Source organism: Protopterus annectens, chromosome 4.part1 (assembly GCF_019279795.1).
Source record: "Protopterus annectens isolate FY-2018-M chromosome 4.part1, PAN1.0, whole genome shotgun sequence".
In the NCBI taxonomy this organism is placed as follows: domain Eukaryota; kingdom Metazoa; phylum Chordata; order Ceratodontiformes; family Protopteridae; genus Protopterus; species Protopterus annectens.
In genome coordinates, this window is record NC_056734.1 from 544,469,225 (window position 1) to 544,491,018 (window position 21,794).

At 43.0% G+C, this 21,794-nt stretch overlaps 1 protein-coding gene across 1 annotated transcript in view; it reads left to right on the top strand.

Moving 5' to 3' along the window:
- The window catches only part of STAG1 (stromal antigen 1), a 2,620,144-nt gene that overhangs the window by 2,415,167 nt on the left and 183,183 nt on the right, over positions 1-21,794 (top strand). The window contains exon 27 of the mRNA XM_044070350.1: positions 12,190-12,361. Within this exon, the coding sequence (XP_043926285.1) occupies positions 12,190-12,361 (172 nt within the window). The remainder of the gene's footprint in view (positions 1-12,189; positions 12,362-21,794) is intronic.

Here is a 21,794-nt window from a genome sequence, read left to right on the forward strand (position 1 = left end):
CATGCCTCTGCCATCTCAGCTCATTATAATACTGAGCCACCCCACTTCTCTCATCCTCTAGTAAAACAGTTCCTTAGAGTGGCCAAAAATTTAAGACCCCCCCCCCCAGGAGAGCTCCCACTCCAGCCTGGGACCTTAACTTTTTATATTGGAAAAACTAACACTTCCCACCATTTGAATCGGCTGCTACAGCAGAGTTAAAATTCCTCTCATGTAAAACAGCTTTAATTCTAGCCATCACTTCAGCAAGAAGAGTGTCTGAGCTGCAGGTCCTTATCGCAGTTGACCCCTTCATTATCTTCCATGCGGACAGGGTTTCCCTCAGGACTAACCCGTCTTTTATGCCCAAGGTGGTGTCTAGTGTGGCTTTAAACCAGTCCATTCATTTGCCTACTTTTTTTCCCTAATCCTCAGAATAAAGAGGAAAGGATACTGCATTCCCTGGACGTGCACAAACAGCTTAGATTCTATTTGGATAGGACTAAGCCTTTCAGAAAATCTGACCAGCTGCTAGTAAGCCTTGCTGCAGGGGCAGAGGGCAAGGCCATTTCAAAGCAAACCATTTCCAAATGGATAGCACACTGCATCCATTTCTGCTACAAGCACCATGGAAAACCTACCCCACAGGGGATAAGAGCACATTCCACTAGGGCTACATCTACCTCTGCTGCATTTTTCAGAATAGTCCCTACCAGGGACATCGTGGAAGCTGCAACCTAGAGCCCTGTACACACTTTCACCAAGCATTACCACTTGCCTATCTTTTCTAAATCCAGAGCTGGATTTGCCACAGCTGTCTTACAAGGCCTGGTTGCCAGCCCTTATGCTTTTTAATCTACCTCCACCCTTCCTTAGCTTTGGGAATCAACCCAAATGTGATGACTGCAACAGTGAAACACAAAGAACATCATACAGTTGTGTACACTTACCATAAATGTAGATGTTCGGGTGTATTCATTGTTGCAGTCCTGGTTACCCTCCCTCCAGCCTCCTGATTGTCTTTGCTTTCACCTATCCTCTTTGGTTTGGCATATGTTATACTATGTGTATTTACTTTTTTGCTGGGGGTGTTCCACACCATATAATTGCTTCCTATTTTGTGGACACCTGACATCTGGGGCAAGAAAAACTGATGTAATGGTGTCGGCTGCATGTTTTATACCCCTGACGACCTGCCGTCATGGAAGGAGTGACAGCATCTGACGCAGAATTCCCAAGACTCTGGTATTCAGGCCGGCTGAGGGCTACCTGCAGGCAGATAACCCAAATGTGATGACTGCAACAGTGAATACACTCGAACATCTACATTTATGGTAAGTATACACAACTGTACTGTCTGTCAAGTCAGACAGAGCAGATAAGTGTCCCACTATGTAGAATTTTCTTTGTTGCGTTGTGGTGTATTGATTGTTTTTGTGGTGTTTGTTTAGTAGTTCAGCATATGGTGGTCTGATTGGTAAGTACAGCCTCAAGAAGAAGGGCAAAGTTGTAAAAGGTAGATTCCACATAGACTTCAACAACCAGTGTTTGTGTTATTTAGGGAGAGGTCATAACTAATTGCCAATGTGCAGTTGTAAGACAGTTCATAAAAGGGAAGAAGGCCTCCAGTTGTACCTGGACAGAAAGAGATTTGTGGACTTCAGTTGTACACAGTGTGTGAATGACACTTGATAAATAATGCTAATTAGGCTTGTGTTTTATATTTATATATGTATATGTGTGTGTGTATGTGTGTATACACACTTTTGAAAATAGTATCCTCGATTGTCCATAATAATTTCCTGGATGGTAACTCTATGCCTCAAAGATACAGACCTAGCACAAGGATAGCCTGTACTATCTTAGTATGCATAACAGGTGATTGACATTGACAGTTTACTTCATTATCCTTTGGTTTTACTACTGCACCCAGTAATTGCTCACTGCTGAACCAAGTACACTAATCTTTTTACCCTTATCAGGGCATTGCCTTATCCAGACCCAAGTCACAGGAGCAGGTACAGAGATCCTTGAACTTTAGAGGTCTTCCATAGGCAGTGTCTTAGAATATTTCCAAATCAGATGTGACCCCACCAAGATCTTTTATTTTCATGGGGGCACTTGTATACAACAGTATCCAGGACATTTCTGTCCTAGGAGAAGGTGAGTTGCCTCCTGCTATCAGGACATGACACTTAGGACAAAGGTCACTGTCCAGGAGTTGCTAAGCGGTATGGAATTCATGGCCTCCACCAGAACATGACCCTTAGGACAGTGGTCAGTGTCCAGGAGTTCCTAAGGGATATGAAGTTCATGGCATCCACCATTCTTTTTGTTTTATATATACCTGTAGTAAATTATCACTTAAGGAGCAGAGACACATGCATTAATAGAAATACCATTTTTTTCATATTTTGCATTACACATTGCATATGTTTTCCTTCTTTACTCACTCCAGCATATTACATACATTGCTCAAATCCTGCATTCCTTTAAACCTTACCCCTCCTTATCCTCCTGATAATTATTGTGTATGTATTTTCCCACAATTCCCATTTATTTATATGTAATTTGCTCCTTTTCTAAAGAATCCCATCTCTTGTTATTTTATGTCCTTTACAATATTCAGTAGTTTAATTACAGTTGGTTTAGAATTTAATTTCCATTTTCTAGTAATTACATTTTTTGGCAGGTAATAGCATTAAACTTAGTAAGACCTTACTATATATAGGCAGTTTAGATTGTGTCCCATCACAAAATAATTTCCTGAGTTACATCCATTTGCTCTCCCATTTCTGACAGAGTACTCTCTAGGGAATTTTTAAAATCTGCCAGCTCCTTACACTCCAAAAAACATGTCCCCAGTTATTCTTTTTCATCACATCTCCAGCATTTGTTATCTTCTTGAGGAAAACATTTCTGATATTTGTTTGGGATCTTAAAACACCTATGTGAACACTTTCAAGCAAAAATCCTGAACCTTCTGGACTTTGTTGAATACTCTGCAGCATGGCCTACACCATTCTGATCATTTCACTGGCAAGACTTCACATGAGGTAGTTATAATGATTTGTGGTGATCTGTTTGGGGCAGTACAGCCAGGCCTTGGATTGCCTCCCTCACTACTCCTTTGCTTCATAAAGGAGTTTGAATGGTGGATAAGACAGGAAAGCAAGTATGAAAGGTGGCTTTCCAGCAACCTGCCTCAAATCCATCCCTAATCTGGGGATTCCTGAGGCATAGCCTTAAGGGCCCACACTGGGTATCTGAGAGTGCAAGGTTCCTGAAGCCCACAGTGTGAAAAAAGACACACAAACACAAAGGGAGACCATGGTGGTCCTAACTTCAAGGCTTTTAAGACATTATGGAACCCAGGTTTCTCAGTGTGGTCGCAAACAACACAACTATAATGCATACATGGGGAGAGGCACTCCTACAATGCTATGCAGGCATGGGAGGAGACAAAGATGTTTCTGATTGCTAGTTACATCCCTGTCCAGGCAAGCTGAGCCTGATTTTAACAGAACCTTACAACTGGATGTTATACAAGTATGCTTTCCCCGACTTAATATCCAAGTGAGAGGGACCAGCAAAAGACTGCTTTGCTTCTCTGAAGAACAGTAAACTAAAGAAGTTTTTTCCCAGAGCTCCACACAGTCTTAGGCAATAGGCAATGGATTCCTTTTTCTAGAAATGTGCAGGAGTGGTGTTTGTTTTCTTTTGTGTAATTTTGATGCCCAGTATAATGCAGAAGATAAGCAAGGAGAGGCCAGAAATTATACCGATTGGCTCCTTTCTGGCCAAGGCAACTCTGGTTCTTGCAACTCCACGAAATGGCAAGGGATTAGCCACTAGTGTTGTTGCAGCATGTAGTCCTCTTGGTGCATCAAAGGAGATGCATTAGTATACCCGAACTGCCCTCATTGAAGTTGGCTGCATGGGGAGTTAGATTGTGCTATCCTTTGAGCACTCTTATTCTGAGGACATGCTAAAAATCATGAGGGTATTTAAGAGGCCTAGTACTAGTTAGCCATGCTTTGGTAAATGGAGAAGCTTTTCTTTTTGATGCCAGAGGAAATGGGATCTCAAACTAGCGTACTTGTATCTGCAGTACTTTTTTGAGCTCTTTTATTCAGGGTTAGTGTGTGCATCTCTCAAAAGTGCAGTTGTCAGCTATTTCTGCCCCTTAGCCTTTGGACATGCCTCTAGTTAACCAGTTTTCTCAAGGGCATCATCCATTTCAAACCAGCAAGGAAAGAGAGTGGTTGCAGCTTGGTACTTTGAGAAATTAATCTTTCCCTGTTTGAACATGCAACTGCAAAGCATTTTAAATATTTAATTTGGAAGACAACTCCTGGTAGCCTTTACTTCAGCATTGCAGAACTCCAAACATTTATGTACAAGGAAGCTTTATTGCATTTCCACAAGGACAAAGTGACCTTGTGGACTGTTAACTGGCAGAAATCATTTTAAATCAAGCTGTTCAACTTCATGTCTTTTTTCCAGAACTTCAAAATTGAGAAGAAACAGTTTTGTGCTCTGGATGTGCACAGACAAATTGAGACTTTACCTTGACAGAAATAATAATTAGATTACAGAGACTGACCAGTGCTGTCATTTGGTGCAGAGAAAAAGGGTTGCAGGTTTGTAAACAAACTTTCCAAGTGACTTACTTATTGCATTGATCCTGCTATACAAGCACCATGACAGTAGTCTGCCATATCTGATGAGCATGCTGTTAGGAGGACAGCCACCAGCAAAGTTTTTCTAAAGGGGGTAAGTATACAGGATATATTAGAAGCAGCCATTTGGTTCCCGGTGTGCACATTTTCAGAGCACTGCAGGCTGGAGCTAGTGCCCAGGATCAGGTCTGGGTTTGGCTTAGCTATTCTTTGAGACATTTTCCTGTCTCCCTCTGGCTACTAACCAACCACCCATGTGTATGGACGACATACATAATGACTTCAACAGGAAGGCATACTAAGAGAGTAGTATATGTGTACAGGTAACTTACTTTAATAATGGATGTTCAAGCCTACTTTCCTTCTCCAATCTCTTTTTGATAGGGGGTAGTTTCATGCATGACCCCAGGGTACCTGTGCTTCTCTCCCTATGATGATGATGTCACCGTTGTCGAAGTCCATTCCTGCCCACTGCCTTTTTTTTATTAGTCTTTGTTTGTCATATGGTTTTCCTTCTCATTTTTATTTATTTATTTTTTTACAACTTTATTAAATCCATTTTAAAAGGTGACATAGGGACACACATAGTATGGAAATGAAAGTAAATAGTAACATTTCTATTGTTTTTAGCAATCTCCATTCACTCCAGCATTGCATAAATTGCTCTAGTCTTGCCTTCCCTTAAACCTCACTTCTATTTTGCATGCATTGTTCCCACAAATTCTATTTATTTCTATAAAATTTTCTCCATCCCTTTTCTTGAGATCCCAGTACCAGTTCTTTTATCTCTTTTGTAATATTCAGTATTTCACCTGCAGTTGGTTTATATTTTGATTTTCATTTTGTAATAACTGCTTTTTTGGCAGCTAGTAGCATTAAACTTAGTAAGACCATACATACTAAGTCTAGACAACGTAGATCCCATGATATCCTTCTATTAATATGCTGCAGTATTCATAACATGAGGGAGTCCACCTCCGGTTGACTCATATGTCTGGCCAGTATACCAAAGTCTAAATGCTACTGTAAGGTACAATGCGACACCTGACATCAGTTAGCGTACATCAGCCATAAAGAGCTGTTGGGTATAAAGTGGCCATCAGCATGTACCTACCGGAGAACTTTTCTGCTGCCTGTCCGATTGCTAGGTCCGGTCATCACTCACTAGAGAAGTCACGTTTGTGCTTCAGATAAGTACCCATTTGTTTTTGTTTTTTTTTTCTTTATTCCTTTTGGCTACTGGTTTGTTTTTTTTTTTTTTTGTAGTGAGTACATGTCAGCTAGGACGGGCAAGTGTCGGTGTGGAAGACAGATTCCACATAGACTCCCACGAGCTTTGCTTGTTTTGTCTGGGCCCAGATTGCGATCACACCTCCTGCGATATCTGTAAGGCCTTTGTTCCAAAGACCCTAGCTGTCTTGCATCCCTTAGGCTATACATGGAAAATCAGTGCCTTAAGCACTTGGCTCATGATATGAATCAGAAGTCGGGCCTTTCAGAAGAGCTGCGTCATAAGAAGGCCAAGAAGCCTCAGACTGATCCTATGGCTGCTCCCTCTTTTTTGGGCATCCCTCCAGAGGCTGCTTCAGAATCTGTAGAGCTCCTTCAACAGGAACAGGTACCATCGCAGAAGCTCTCAAGGAATCTGCAGGCACGTCCCAGGGGGATTTGCACGCATCCGATTCGGGCGCCGGGGGGAGCCACAGCTGGTTCTCTCTGAAGGTCCACACGGTGTCACTCAGATTGCTGTACAGAATGGTGTTCCTACAGATGTCGTGGAATGTCGCCTGACATCAGGCCCATCCACCTTTTCACCTCCTGGCACCCGATCTGACTCCTGACTGGCAGGCCTTTACCCATGGCCTCTTTAATGCTTTTATGGCCCTCTGCTAGACCCTAGCCCCTTCTTTTTCTTCACTGGCTCCTTCTACTCCCTTGAAGAGGCCTTTGGACATCTCTTCTGAGGAGGAGGATTCATCAGCGGATAAATCTCTGGTTTACTCTACTCAAATTGCTTCTCCTGTAGGATATCCCTCCCCAGAGAGGGAATCTAATGGTATGGATTCCCCTGGGGAGGATATTTCCTTTTGTGGAGACCATCTTGAAGATGAAGGACTTCTTTAATTGGGATAGCTGCCAGGTCTCTAAGATAAAGAAGAGGTAGTCTGACCTCCTTCAGATGGAATCCCGTAAGCCATCAGCTATCCTTCCTGTCCTGCTGGCCTTCTTGGATGTCTTCACTGCAACTTCCAAGTGGCCAGATTCCCAGCCTCCAGATCCCAAGCGCCCAGACAGATTTTACAAGGTGCCTGAGGATGGCAAATTCCTTTTTAAGAAAAAAAAAACAAAAACAAATGGAGACCATCTTGAAGATGAAGGACGACTTTAATTGGGATAGCTGCCAGGTCTCTAAGATAAAGAAGAGGTAGTCTGACCTCCTTCAGATGGAATCCCGTAAGCCATCAGCTATCCTTCCTGTCCTGCTGGCCTTCTTGGATGTCTTCACTGCAACTTCCAAGTGGCCAGATTCCCAGCCTCCAGATCCCAAGCGCCCAGACAGATTTTACAAGGTGCCTGAGGATGGCAAATTCCTTTTTAAGGTACCCTCTTCTGATCCATCTACTATTTCAGTGGCAGCAGATAAAGCATCCAGTCCTTTGCCTTCCACCTCTCTGCTCCCCTCTGATAAGGAGAAGTAAGGTCATGGAGAGACTGGGAGAAGAAGTTGTATACGTCTACAACTTTGGCCTTCAGGGCAGTGAATTATCAGACTCACATGGCCAAATATTCCCTGGCTCTACTTGCAGATGCAGTGAAACTTTTATTAGAGCTCCCGGATTCACCCACCAAAGCCAATCTCTCTACCATTCTTAATTCCTCTTCCCAGGTTACTAGGCGCTCCAAGTGCAGTTATGATGCTGTTGAGGCTTCAGGTAGGGCTACAGCTATGGGGTTTGTCCTGAGAAGGTATTCATGGCTTAGATTACAACCTTTACCTGATGGTATCAAAGCCAAGCTTGTGGATGCCCCTCTGGACAACAAAGCCTTATTTGGCAGTGCAGCTGCAGAGCTTTTTAAAATTCTTCAGAAAAAGGGGAAGGAGCTCGAAGATTTAAAACTTTTTTTTTTTGTCCGTCTGTCTTGTTTCCCGCTTCCAGAGAAATTAACCTCCATCTCCAGACACCCTCCTGGATAACCTTTCCTCCACAGTGTCCCTTCTGAAAGGGCTAGGATTTACTATCAACCTCCAAAAGACTTCCCCTAACCCCTTCCCAGTATCATGTCTTTCTGGGGTGCAGGATTCTAACAAGCAGTATGATAGCTTGTTTTACCCTCAGGAAAAGATCCTGTCTCTTATCCCCTATTTCCAGGACCTAGTACCTCTTCAGTCTCTGGCCGCTAAGGAGTTCCTGTGCCTCCTAGGGTTTATGGCCTCAATTATTACAGTGCCTCCTTTTCCCAGTCTACATATGAAAAATTTTCAGTGGTTCCTGAGAATGGTTTGGAAGCAACACTTTCACCCTCTGGAATTTGTTGTTCCCCTCCTACCCTGTTTGATAAGCGAGTTAGAGTGGTGGATTCTCCAGGTTTCCAGAAATCCAGGCCTAATCCTTCAACCTCTTCCACCCACCCAGGATCTGTACACAGATGCCTCAGACACAGGCTGGGGTGCAACTCTGGAAAACTGGAAGGTCAGGGATGTGTGGTCTGCACATCAACATAAAGGAAATGAGAGCTTTGATCTTTGCCATCAAAATCTTCAAATCCAGGCTTTCACCAGGAGTTCTAAGGTGGTAAGCAGGCAATACCCCAGCCCTCTGGTACATCAGCAAGTAGGGAGAACAAAGTCCTATATCTTCTGCAGGGTTTACCTTTGATATGTTGAAATGCAACTTGTCAAAAGACAGTTGCACGAAAGGACGTTTTCAAGATCACAGTTAGTGGATTACAAATGCATCGGATGTGCATTGAGCGAATGCACATTGACATTCGCTCATCGCAGATTCGGCATTGTGGGTGTGGATCCCTTCCCCACTATAGTGCGTCTTCGGAGTTAGAATATTAAAGTGGGGGGGTGCAGCGGGGCTTGCCCCCTGCATTACAGTGTGTTTTCGATACACGAGTTCAAAACTCACCGAATCTGATTTTCAATTTGCTGAGTTTCGAACTTCAGCGCTGTTCGGAATGACGGTTTTCGTCATTTCGGTTCACACACAGGGCTGTTGGGCAGGTTGATTTTCAACCTTTCAAAGGTAAACCCGTTTGCTGACTGGCATTATATGCCTGGGAGCTAGCCCAGCAGAGTTACGTTTCTTTTCAGGCTATTTCCATTCCCTCAGCTTGGAATTTGATGGCAGACTCTCTAAGCAGGATCTATGACTCCATCCCATGAGTGGAAGTTAAACAGGGATGTGTTTCTGGATCTGGTCCATTGTTCAGGTATTCCTCTGATAGATCTCTTTGCCTCCGTCATAGACAGCTTTCCACATATTGTGCCAGAACACCACACCCTGAGACATGGAAGGTAGACACGCTATCCTTTCCATGGAAAGGAATGTTTCTGTACGCATCCCCCCTTTCCACTTGTCCAGAAGGTCCTGCTGAAAATTCAGTGGAACAGCCAAAAATCTTGCTGGTGACCCCCTTTTGGCCAAAACAGCATTGGTTCCCCCTCCTCCTACATTTAGCCAAGGGCAGTCACCACAAGTTACCTCACAGGATGGACCTTCTCACACAGGACAAGGGAACTATGGTGCATCCATAAATGTTGACATTAAATTTGACACTGTGGGTGATAGGGCTTTAATTCCCTTCAGACACCTTTATCCAGAGGATGTGCGGCAAGTTTTGCAGGAGGCCGGAAAACCCACTACTAGGAAATCCTGTCTCTCCAAATGGAAGAGGTTTTCCATCTGGTGTCTCAAAAAACACTACCACTGTCAGCAGAAGTCCCAGTGGTTTTGTCTTACCCTGTGTGAATTAATGAAAAGTGGCTTGTCTTCTTCAGTCAAGGCTCATCTCTCTGCCATCTCTGCATGTTTACCAATGTCTCCTCCTTTAGCTTCCAGGTTGGAAGTGAAACTGTTTCTAAAAGACATCCTTCACATTTAGACCACCAAGGAAACCAGTACCTCCTCCTTGGGATCTCAATTCTGTCCTGGAGAAACTTTCCCTAGCCCCCTTTGAACTAGCAATGACATCTTCCCTGCAACATTGTACGTGGAAAACAGTTCTTCTAGTGGCTATTACTTTTGCCAGAAGGGTGTATGAGCTACAAGCCCTTATGGCCTCTTCTCCCTTCACAGTGTTTCATAGGTATGGGGTTTCTCTTAGGCGTAACCCATCCTTTATGCCCAAGGAGGTTAATGAGTTATCCCTGAACCAGGCTATCAAACTCCCTCCCTTTTTTCCCTCCCCCCAATCCTCCATCGAGATGATTCTCCATACCTTTGACGTACATAGCTCAGATGCTACTTGAGCAAAACTAAGTCTATCCATAAGTCTGAGAGAGTTTGTTTCCTATCACCCAAGGGCCCTGGGGCAACCTGTTTCAAGCAAACTATTTCCTCCTGTATTTCTAAAACCATTTTCTTCTGTTACTCAGCCAATGGCAATGATCTTCCTTTTCCTGTAAGTGCACATTCCATGAGGGCAGTGTCCTCTTTTGGGGCCTTCTTTAAAGGGTTGGATACAGTCTCTATCTTGGAGGCTGCTACCAGGTCTTCTGTCCATACTTTCATCAAACACTATAAATTGGATGTCATTTCCAGCTCTAGGGCAGGGTTTGCCAGAGCTATTCTCCATGGCTTTGTGGAAAATGTTGCTACTCCTCTTCCCAGTTTCTCCTCTGCATGAGCTTTGGCACTCTCCCTCATGTTATGAATACTGCAGTATATGAATAGAAGGACATGGAATAGTTGTGTAAAATCTTGCCATAACCATAGATGTCCTTCTCTTCTGTATACTGCAGTATTTTCCGTCCGTCCCCCGCCTTCCGCTTGATGCTTGTGTGGTCCCTGTTTACATGTTTTCTCACTTATCAGGCTGGTGCTTTGCGGCATTCACTTCTGAGGTAGGTGCATGCTGACATCCTCTCTATACCAGATGTCTCTTTATGGCCGAGGTACGCTAACCGATGTGTGGCATTGCATGTACCTTACAGCAGCATTTAGACTTTGGTATACTGGCCGGTCGTACGAGTCAGACTGAGGTGGACTCCCTCATGTTATGAATACTGCAGCATACAGAAGAGGACATCTATGGCTATGATAAGATTTTATGCAACTATTCTTTCACCGTACATATGGGTGGTTGGTTAGCAGCCATTGTGGTAGGCTAGAGAATGTGTGTAGAAGAATAGCAGAGCCAACTGATGTCCTCCCTCAACATTTCAGACAGAGTACTCTCTAAGGAATTTTTAAAATCTGCCAACTTGTTACACACAAAATAAAAAGGAATGTTCACAGTCATCCTCTCCCCCATCACACCTTCAGTATTTTTTATACATCTGAGAAAAAAAATTCTCTGAAGTCTTTTTTAGCGTATAAAAATATGTATGTAAACACTTTCAAGCAAAATTCTTAAATCTGCTGGACTTTATTGCATACCTAAGAGCTATACGGATGCTCTCTCATTGTTCCTTTGCAAATTGCCTTTCCAGTCTCTCTCCAAAATCTTTTCTAGCCTCATGTAATCAGTGCTTGAAATGTAATCTGTGCTGTTTTCCTTGCACGTTATTAATGATTGTTCTTCAGCAGATGGCAGTTACTTTAGGCCATGTGCTGTCATAGGATATCCTGTTACGCTTTTCTCTAGGCTGTACTAAATGACAGTCTTCATTTATTTGAAGTCATTGCAGCTAACTGTTGTAGTATATACTGAAAATAGTCCTCTCAGTTGTCAGTAGCAGAACAGGTAACACACACGTCATTGGTGCTGGAAGATCAGAAGGCTGAGAGTTCTTTTTCCAGTCAAGGTGCATGAATTAATTTGCATTCATTTCCAATACTTGTACTGCAGTGCAGAATAAGGGGGGATGCGGCACTTCTGAATGTGCTGTCCTTCAGATCAGATGTTAAAACCAAAGCCCCATTTGCTTCAGTTGATGGTAACTCAGGTGGCTCTAAAAGATCCCATGGCATCTGTTGGAAAGGATAGGGGAAATTCCCCTGATGCCATGACCAGTTTTCCCTAGTGGTATAAATACCACCTCAGCTGTTCCCTGAAAAGAGTTCTCTAGTCTAGTGGAACTAACCCAGTTAACAAAATATAAATAATAGTCAAATAAATAGATGTCACCATTTATGTATTTTTAAATTGATTTTCTATATGATAGGAATGTGATGTTCCGAACTCTCAGCTGACTCCTCATGACTAGTGGCACACAGATTTTTGTTCCACTGTGTAAATAGTTTAATGTCAGGGGTTTAGACTGAGGGATGTACAGTGGTGATAGTGTGAAGGTCTACATATGAAAACTGTATCATACTAATCTAAAAACTAAACAATCTTCTTTTTCTGTTAGTAGAAGAAAATGTTGATGGATCTTGGATAAATCGAAATGATAGTATCCAAACACCTGGACCTTTGCAAACTCCTCAGCTTACCTCTACAGTGCTACGTGAAAACCAAAGGCCAGCAGGAGAACAGATGCAAGAACAAGAGTCAGAGTTGTCATCAGAGTCAGACTTCATGCACAAGTGAGTAGTAGTAAATAAAATCTGAGTTATCAGATCATAAATGTATGCTGTGTGAACTGTATGTCTAGTTAGTAACAGTAAAGAAGTTTTACTAAAATTATTCTGACACTGGAAGAGTTCAGCTGAGACTTAACTGAATTAATTTAAGAAGGCCAAGAAATTGTCATGTGTGTCAGCCAACATTTTTTTGAACTTTTAATTGTGCACCTTCGTGGGAAGGCATAAGCCCTAACTTCAGGGACCCTCAGTAAGTGGGTTATTGATTTGATTCATCCTGTCTTCCACTCCAATTTGCTATTTTTTTCAAGCTGAAGCTCCTGCACTCAGGTCATGATGTGATTTTTGTCACTGTTCAGAGTGTGGCTGTGCATAGCCCCTGAGCCTGCCAGTTGCTTTCGGCAGCTTGTATGGTTTGGAGCTTGATCCTGATGTATGTTGATGAAACATTTCCTACATTTGCTGCTTAAAATAGTTCCAGGTATGCTCTTCATAATTCACTGTTACAGTACCAACTCTTGGAATTCCTGCATACAGGGGCCCAACGACCAGCCTAAACACCAAATCTTTTGGCTTTATCCACTCCTCTACCACTGTCAAGGCATCAGTGATACAAAGCAGCATCAGCTGGCACCAGCTTCAGAGCTTTCCTACCACAGTTCACTGACCATCTTGAGCCCACCTCTTACAGAGTTCATCCATCAGGTCAAATAAATAAAGTACTCCACTGGATAATCTTATTGTTATCTTAGTACTGCATTTATAGTATATGGTTGTGAACGTGTCAGTTACAAACGTTGGTAAACACACAGAAAAAAAACCTACCATAACGAATTGTATTTTTAAATGTATGTATGTAACTGTATACATTACTGCACTTTCTTATTCAAATACATTATATTTTCTGTTTTACTACTGTTGTACATTTCTGTCACTTCTCATCATACTGTGCAATACTATTGTTTGCTCTATTAATTTGTACTCATCTCTGACACTTGTATTTTTATCATATATGTGGAGCCTTTGTATTTTTTATGATTGCCATGTATGTGGAGCTTTTCTCCCCGGGTCTCTGCAGAAAACGGGCACCTGGTTGCCCAGTCAGACCAATCCTGGTAGTCAGATATGAAACAAATAAGTATATGAAGCAGATATACAAGGATTTCCATAATTTTGGTCTGTTTTGCCCAGGTCTGGTGCACAACATTCCCAATTGACCCCATTGTGCTTATTTTAGTCAGCGGGCCATCAGTTGTAGAGTGGATTCCTTAAAGTACCTGTCCTAAAAATCTCAGTCTAAGCCTACTATGATAGTGACTGAGTCCTTCTCCGACTTCCCCAAGAAAAATACAGAGGCACCACAGTCATATCCTTGCCTTTGACTCATCTGCTACATCCAGTGTATTTACAAAGGGCCTGAATAAAAATGGGAGCAAGCTCACAGAACATGGCTGAAAAGGTCAGTAATTAATGCATGCTTTGTTTCAGTTATAACAAAGAAAAACAAAGGGGGGGGGTATCATGCTGAAAAGGCAGAATAGGAAAGAACAGTGGATGTACACCAGATAGAGATGGATGAAATTTAGAGAGCGCTAGCTGCCTTTACAAAGAATAAATCACAAAAGACAGATGGACTGCCTTCCAGCATCTTCAGAAATCTGGCAGATGTTCTTCATGTTTCACTGTTGCAGTCATCACATTTGAGGGTTATCTGCTTGCAGTAGCCCTCAGTCGGCCTGATTAACAAAGTCTTGGGTCCTGCGTCGGTTGCTGTCTTCTCTTCCATGACGTCAAGTCGTCAGGGGTATAAAACATGCAGCCGATGCCATTACATTAGTCTTTCTTGCCGTGCGGTGCCTGAAGCAGAAGCAGTTCGCAAGTGCCGGTCGGCCGACTCCTGAAATTTTCGTTTTCAAGTTTCAGAACCGAAGTCTTCAGCTAAAAGCTAAGTACCCCATTGGGGAAACATTTTTTGCTCTAAATTGATGTCAGTAAAAGTAAATAATTGCATTTCTTGTGGAAAGCAAATACCTCATAAAGATTTTCATTCGTATGGTATTCCTTGACTAGGCCCTGACCACTACATACCTCGCTGTTGGTTTTTTTGCCTTATTTAAACCTCAAACTGTCCGTCGTCTGTATATTTTCGCTTCTAAATATTTTGGTGCTCAGTTCAGTTATCCTGATATGTCTTCAGTAAGCCATCTGACTACCGACATTCTGAAAAAATGCAAAGATAAAGACAGAGACAGGCCGCCTAGGTCCAAAGCTGCCGACAACGCTTCTCCTAAGCCAGTCACCAGTTCGCCGGTACTCAGTGCGGCACTTTCTTAGCCCCTGATACCCGCTACTTCAGATTAGCAGGCCTCTACTGAGACCCATTCGGAGTCTGGTATGCCGCAAGATGCTTCAACTGTGGAACCTGCAGATGTCTCTAAATTAGATGGGTCCGGAGCCGCTGTGCAGGCACCGGCTTCTGAGGGTGTATTCAGGTTTACTGACTTGCATATTAAACCAACTCCATCTTCTTCTTCAAGGCCTAAAACTCGAACCATGCCTAGAAAACTGATGCCCAGACCGCGTGGTCAGGCCTCAGTGCCCAAAAAATACTGATAAGAATGGCTGAAGACCTTATTACTTTAATCAGGGGAAGCCAGCCTTCCCCCTCTAAGAGAACTAGGACTGGGTTTGCTTATGATACTTCTGACCAGGATTCTGAAATTTCTGTTTCCTCTGATGACCAGGATTAACCCTTATCTACCTGTGAGGATTCTGATGCTGAGGACTCTATTCCCTCTAACCCCCCCACCCCAGAGGATTTCTCTTTTGGTGAAACCTTGCATACTCTCAGGGAGCATTTTTGTTGGGAAAGTCAGGATTTTTCTGATTCTAAAAAGAGGCTTAGGGATTTCTTACTCCTGCCCCAGCACAGGCCTTTAGCCATACCTCCTGTACCAGACATTGTTGATGATGCTTTTTCTGAATCTAGCTTGGCCCCTGACTCTTTACCTCCTGCTCCCAGAAAACTTGATAGATATTACAGGGTTCCTGACTCTCACAAGTTCCTTTTCAAAAATCCTACTGCGGATCCTGGGACCATTTCACAGGGACCCAAGGGCATTAAAGCTACTACTGCCAAAAATCCTACCCCCTTTGATAGAGACTCCAGGGCGCTGGATAGATGGGGTAAGAAGGTATAAACTTCTGCAACTTTGGCCATTAGGGCCTTAAATTGCCAGTTTCATATGTTAAAGTATCAACAGCATATTATTGATTGCTTAAGCAGAAAATGATGTTTATTCCTGATTGTGCTGAAAGTAAGGATTTACAGGATTTAATGCATTCTGCTGACAAGTTGGAAAACATACTTTGCAATGTGGTTTTGATTCACTAGAGGCATCTTGCAGGGCTGCTGTAACTGTACTTAGAAGGTATGCTTGGCTTAAAGAGCAATCCTTTCCAGATCATGTTAAAGCTAAATTACTGGATGCTCCTTTAAATCAGGACCGCCTGTTTGGCAACAAGGCAGAAGAAGTTCTTAAAAAGATGGAGGAAAAAGCTAAATCTATGCAAACTGTTAAAGATTTTTTTACAAGTACAACCTCCAAGATTTAGTAGGCATTGGTCTTCTAAGAATTGGTCCTTTCCTACCTCTTCCAGACCTTCAGTCCAAACCCAGATCCAGCAGAGCGCCCAGGCTTCAGTCCCAGGGTACGCACAGGACTAAGCAGTGGGGAGCCTCCACTTCCAAATCTGGGAGTAATAAAACTCCCCCTATGGTAAACTGTCTCAATGACTTCTTTTTAAAACTTCCAAGCACTTCTCAACTGACTGCCCCTTGGCGGGGGTGATTGCTCTTCATGCAAAGAACTGGGAACTCATTACCCAGGACAAATGGGTTTTAAATATAGTGTCCCAAGGATACAGATTTCACTTCCACACGTTACCAACACCAAGCGGTTGGACAGATCTAACCCCAAATCAGTGGGCAGAGGCCCAAAAGCAAGTACTCTCTCTCTTAAGCATAGGGGCTATTCAGTTGGTACTAGAAGAGGAAAAGGGACAAGGTTTCTACTCGATACTTTTCCTGGTACCCAGAAAAGACAATTCATGGCGTCCTATCCTGGACCTGTCTACTCTAAACACCTTTTTGGTGATTCCAAAATACAAGATGCTGAATCATCACCAGTTGCTTCCTATGCTAGGCTGCCTGGTTGTCAACACTAGATTTAAAGGAAGCATACCTGCACATCCCAATCAGAGAATCTTGCAGAAGATACCTACACTTCAAAGCAGGCTACACGCACTATCAGTTCTCTGCACTGCCCTTTGGCTTATCTACTGTGCCCAGGGTATTCACAAAGTGCCTAGCTCCAGTCATTGCATTTTGCAGGGAGAGAAATATTCAAATATACCCATACCTGGACGATTGTCTAAGGCAGAAAGCCAAGATATACTTTTGAATCATCTGGCCTTTGTACAAAGGGTGCTAACTTGTCTGGGGTACACCATAAACGAAAAGAAATCACACTTGGTAACCTGTCAACAAATTGTATTCCTGGGAGCTAGCTTGAATACAACTTCCCAGATGACTTTCCTCATGCCAGAGAAACAAATTCATTTGACAACCTACTTCAAACAAGTGGTCACAAAAACCCTGCTATCTACAAGGCAAATACTATAAGCCTTTGGGTTCATGGCCTCCTGCATTTTTCTAATTCCATATACAAGACTGCATATGTGAAACTACAGTGTATCTAAAAAGCCTATGGTGTCAACATTTTCAGGATCTAGAAGCAATGATTCCTATCATACCTTGCCTACGCCTAGAGTTCCTTTGGCGGGCAGAGGCCTGCCACCAAAACAAGGGACTACCCTTCACACTATCCCCTGCCGCCCAGACCCTAACAGATGCATCTGACTGTGCATGGGGGGCTCACCTGGCAGGGAAGTGCATTCAGGGCAAAGGGAACCCAAGTCAAATGCACCTGCATATCGATCAAAAACAAATGTTAGCTGTACAGAATGCTCTGACAGCCTTTAAGGACCACATTCTTCCAGAACAATTAATGGTAATGACGGACAGCACCACTGTTATGTGGTACATAAACAAGCAGGGGGGTACCCATTCTTACCCCCTCTGCAGACTAGCCATGGCATTGTGGAACACAGCCTTGAGCTACCAAGTGCATCTACAAGTTCAATTCCTGCCAGGAAAACTAAATACACTGGCAGACGGACTAAGCAGAAACCTCTTGGACCCACACGAGTGGAAACTGGAACCAAGGATTTTCAACATGTTGACAAGCAAATGGGGGAGCCCAGATATAGACCTGTTTGCTTCTCCCCAGAACTATCAATTGGACAAGTTTTGCACAAGGACTCACCACAAACAAGCATGAAAAGTGGATGCTCTGTCCTTCAGCTGGAAAAAACTATCAGTTTATGCCTTTCCTCCTCTGCCTCTGCTCTCCAAAGTACTACAAAAGATCAAATAAGACAAACCAAGGATGATTTTGATTGCACCAAACTGGCCACGCCAACACTGGGTACCCCCTCTTGCACAGTGTGTCACTGTTGGCCTCATGGTACCTGCCTCAAACTCCTACCCTGTTGTCTCAGTAGGAGAACCAGATTCTGCACCCTCAGCTTCAAACACTGAACCTAGCAGCCTGGCTAATTTCCTAATCTCTCTTTACCCTCCCTCAGTAAACCAGTGATGGATATTTTAAAGGCAAGGAGGCCTAGTACTATAAAATCTTAGTCTGAAAAATGGAAAAGATTCTGTGCCTGGAACCAATCTCAAGGGATGAGCACAGCATTGGCCAATTTACCTCAGATTTTACAATACTTAACTGAGATGCGTCACAAGAGCCTGTCTTTTTCCTCCATCAAAATTCACGCCATTTCAGCTCATTATAACACAGAACCTCCCCTCTTCTCTCATCCACTACTTAAGCAGTTCCTCAGAGGGGCCAAAAATTTAAGATCACCCAGGAGGGCTCCAACTCCAGCCTGGGACCTTAACGTTGTATTGGAGAAAGTCACTCTTCCTCCTTTCAAGGCAGCTACTACTGCAGATTAAAATTAATTTATTGGAAAACAGCTTTCCTTTTAGCAATCACTTCAGCTAGAAGGGTATCTGAATTACAGGCCCTTATGGCAGTGGAGCCTTTCATCATCTTTCATGCGGACAGGGTGTCCCTCAGAACCAATCCCCTCCTTCATGCCCAAGGTGGTATCCAGTGTGGCTCTTAATCAGTCTATCCATTTGCCAACCTTCTTTCGTAATCCACAGAACAAAGGGGAACGAATACTGCACTCCTTAGATGTGCACAGACAGCTTAGATTCTACTTGGACAGGGCTAAACCTCAAAGGAAATCTGAGCAACTGCTGGTGGCATTTGCTGCAGGGACAGAGGGGAAGGCTATTTCAAAGCAAAACATTTCTAAATGAGTAGGCCATTGCATTCATTTCTGCTATAAGCACCATGGAAAACCTATCCCACAGGGGATCAGACCTCACTCAACCAGGGCTGCATCTACCTCTACAGCCTTTCTCAGAGGCGTCCCTACCAGGGACATCCTAGAAGCTGCTACCTGGAGTTCTGTACATACTTTCACCAAGCAGTACCATTTGCCTATTTTCTCTAAATCCAGAGCTGGCTTTGCCACCTTGCAGGGCCTTATAGTTGGTCCTAATGCTATCTGAATTCCTCCTCCCATCCTTAGCTTTGGGAATCTACCCAAATGTGATGACTGCAACAGCGAAACACAAAGAACATAGTACAGTTGTGTACATTTACCATAAATGTAGATGTTAGAGTGTATTCACTGTTGTAGTTCTGGCTACCCCCCCCCCCCCCCTCAAGCCCCCTGACTTCTTTTGGCTATACCGCTACTCTCCTTTACTATGCTTAAAATCATTTTGGTGTACTTGCTTTTTTGTTGGAGGTATAACCTTGTATTTTTATATATTTAATTGCTTCACATTAGGGGGGCACCTGACATCTGGGGCAAGAAAAACAGATGTAATGGCGTCGGCTGCATGTTTTATACCCCTGATGACCTGAAGTCACAGAAGGAGAGACAGCAACCGACGCAGGACCCAAGACTTTGTTAATCAGGCCGACTGAGGGGTACCGCAAGCAGATAACTCCCAAATGTGATGACTGCAACAGTGAATACACTCGAACATTTATGGTAAGTGTACACAACTGTACTTTGTGTTGGCAGCAGCACTACCACCACCACTACAGACATCTCTTTCAGGTCACTGGCTGGTGTCAGAGGACTGGAAGGCAGAAAGTATGGTACCTTCACAAGGAGGGGCAGAAAAGATCTGGGGAACTACAGGCTTTTTACTTCACAACTATTGGGGGAGTCATATAGAAGAATCCTGGGGGATGGGGGAAAATGCTGATAGCATTTGGAGAGGACAGAAATCTCCAAGACTGCAACCAACACAGGTTTGTGTCCAGAATGAGCTGTCATTCAGGTCTTGATACAGTTTTATATCTGGTTTACAGGTGAGCTTGACAGGAGAGTGCTAGCAGATATAGTTTACCTGCACTTCAGGAAAGCTTTTAATTTTGTCTAGTACAGAAAGCTGATGGAAAAAATTGGAGGGATGAAGGGTTAGGACCAAGACTAATAGCTGTATGATTGAGTGGTAGGACACAACTAATTGTGATGAAAAATAGCCTCAGCAAGTAAGAGGAAAGTGGTAGGTGAGATCCTGTTCAAACTAAATACTACACATAGGCCATAGCAAGCCTGGTATGAATTGTCAGCTTGATTAAGGGGAATTGATGACAACACATATAGAAAAGTATCTGTGGTTGTTGATCACACGTAGGTTACATCAACAGTGCCAAAGTAAGAAGGCAGTGGCAGTAGCAGTAGCAGACATAATTCATGGGTGCCTCCTCAGAAGAATAGGTTCCACAATGAAGAGGTAAAGCTTCCACTTTTCCACTTTGCAGGACCTCTATCACACCAGATAAGGAAGGTTACTGGGCTGATAGAAAGAATAAAAAAAAAAAACTGCTGAGATCATCTGTGGGATTCATTTTATTTTTATTTATTAAATACTGTGTCTAAATGTGGGGAAACAAAACTATCTGATATTCTCAATTTTTCATCTCATCCTCACATATGGGTTCTGGATCTGATCCATCGGATCCGACTTGTCCGTTAGCAAGCTCAGGGCAACCAAAAAGCTGTTGGATACCCTCCCCTTATCCACAGTGCATCTCTCCCCATTACCTCAAATCTCATTTTCCGAAGACGTGGTCCAATCAAGAAGCTCTTTGTTTCAGGTTGTATTTTTCTAGATATTTTCCTCTAATAATCTTTAATTTATCCTTTTTTTTTTTTTTTTTTTTTGTCTGTAATTTTCCTCTTGTTCCTTTTATCTTGTAGTTTAGAACCCTTTACTCAAAAGTAACTGTTTTTTATTTAGGTTAATTCCCTTCTCTGCTTATTTCCCACCAGTAACAGTAACCGGTTTTTTATAGGTTACTCCCCTTTTCCCCCTTTACCATTGAGGTAACTCTTCAACTACTATTGTTAGTAGTTTTTCTTCCTCTTCTGTAAAAAAAAAAAAAAAAAAAACATATTTCTGCTGTTTCCTTTTTATGTGTGTGTTTGACCTTTTTTTTGAGAGATCTCTCTGGCTTCCTCTTTTGAGTATAGTAGAGAAACAAGAGAAACAGTATGGTTTCAAAAAAATGTTCTAAGGGCGGGCATAAAATCCCAGTCAGCGACTCGCACTCCCTATGTGTATACTGTCTTGGGCCCCTTCACTTACAAGAGCATTGTGTTATATGCCACTGTTTTAATCATAGAGCTTTACTAGAGTGTAAAATAAGCTTATTCTAAGGGGTATGTTGCCTTCAGCTTTTGGAGAGGCTATTTCTGAAGTTAGGGAAATCAGGGTTGGCATCTAATACTAAATCAGCTCATTCGAGCCCAGCTTCTTCTTTGTCCTTTAGGTCCTCGGACAAAGTTAAGAGAACTTCTTTGGCACCAACTGATGTCTTGGAGCTGAAACCAAAAACTTTAAAATCTTAAGCGCTAATGAGTCTGGAATCTAGTCCGAGACCTCATCTCTGACCTCTACTCTGTTGGATCAGACTTCTTTAGCTCCAGTCCTATCTGGTAAGGATGGATCGGGTCCGACGTCCAGTCCTTTATAAAACTGTTTTGCAATTACCAAGGATTCAGTACTCTCCATCCTGTGACCTGGTTCCTTCAAGAATACTGTTTCCCTTTCTGTTGAGGCCTAGATCCCCTTCTGCTTCGTCCTCCCATTCAAGCAGGAGCCTAACTGAAGAAGATGTGGAACGGATGGTGCAGAAGATGTTGTGGGCACAGGGTATAACTAAGTCTCCCTTGACCTCAACCCTTAAGGTTTCAGGCCATTCCAAGCCAT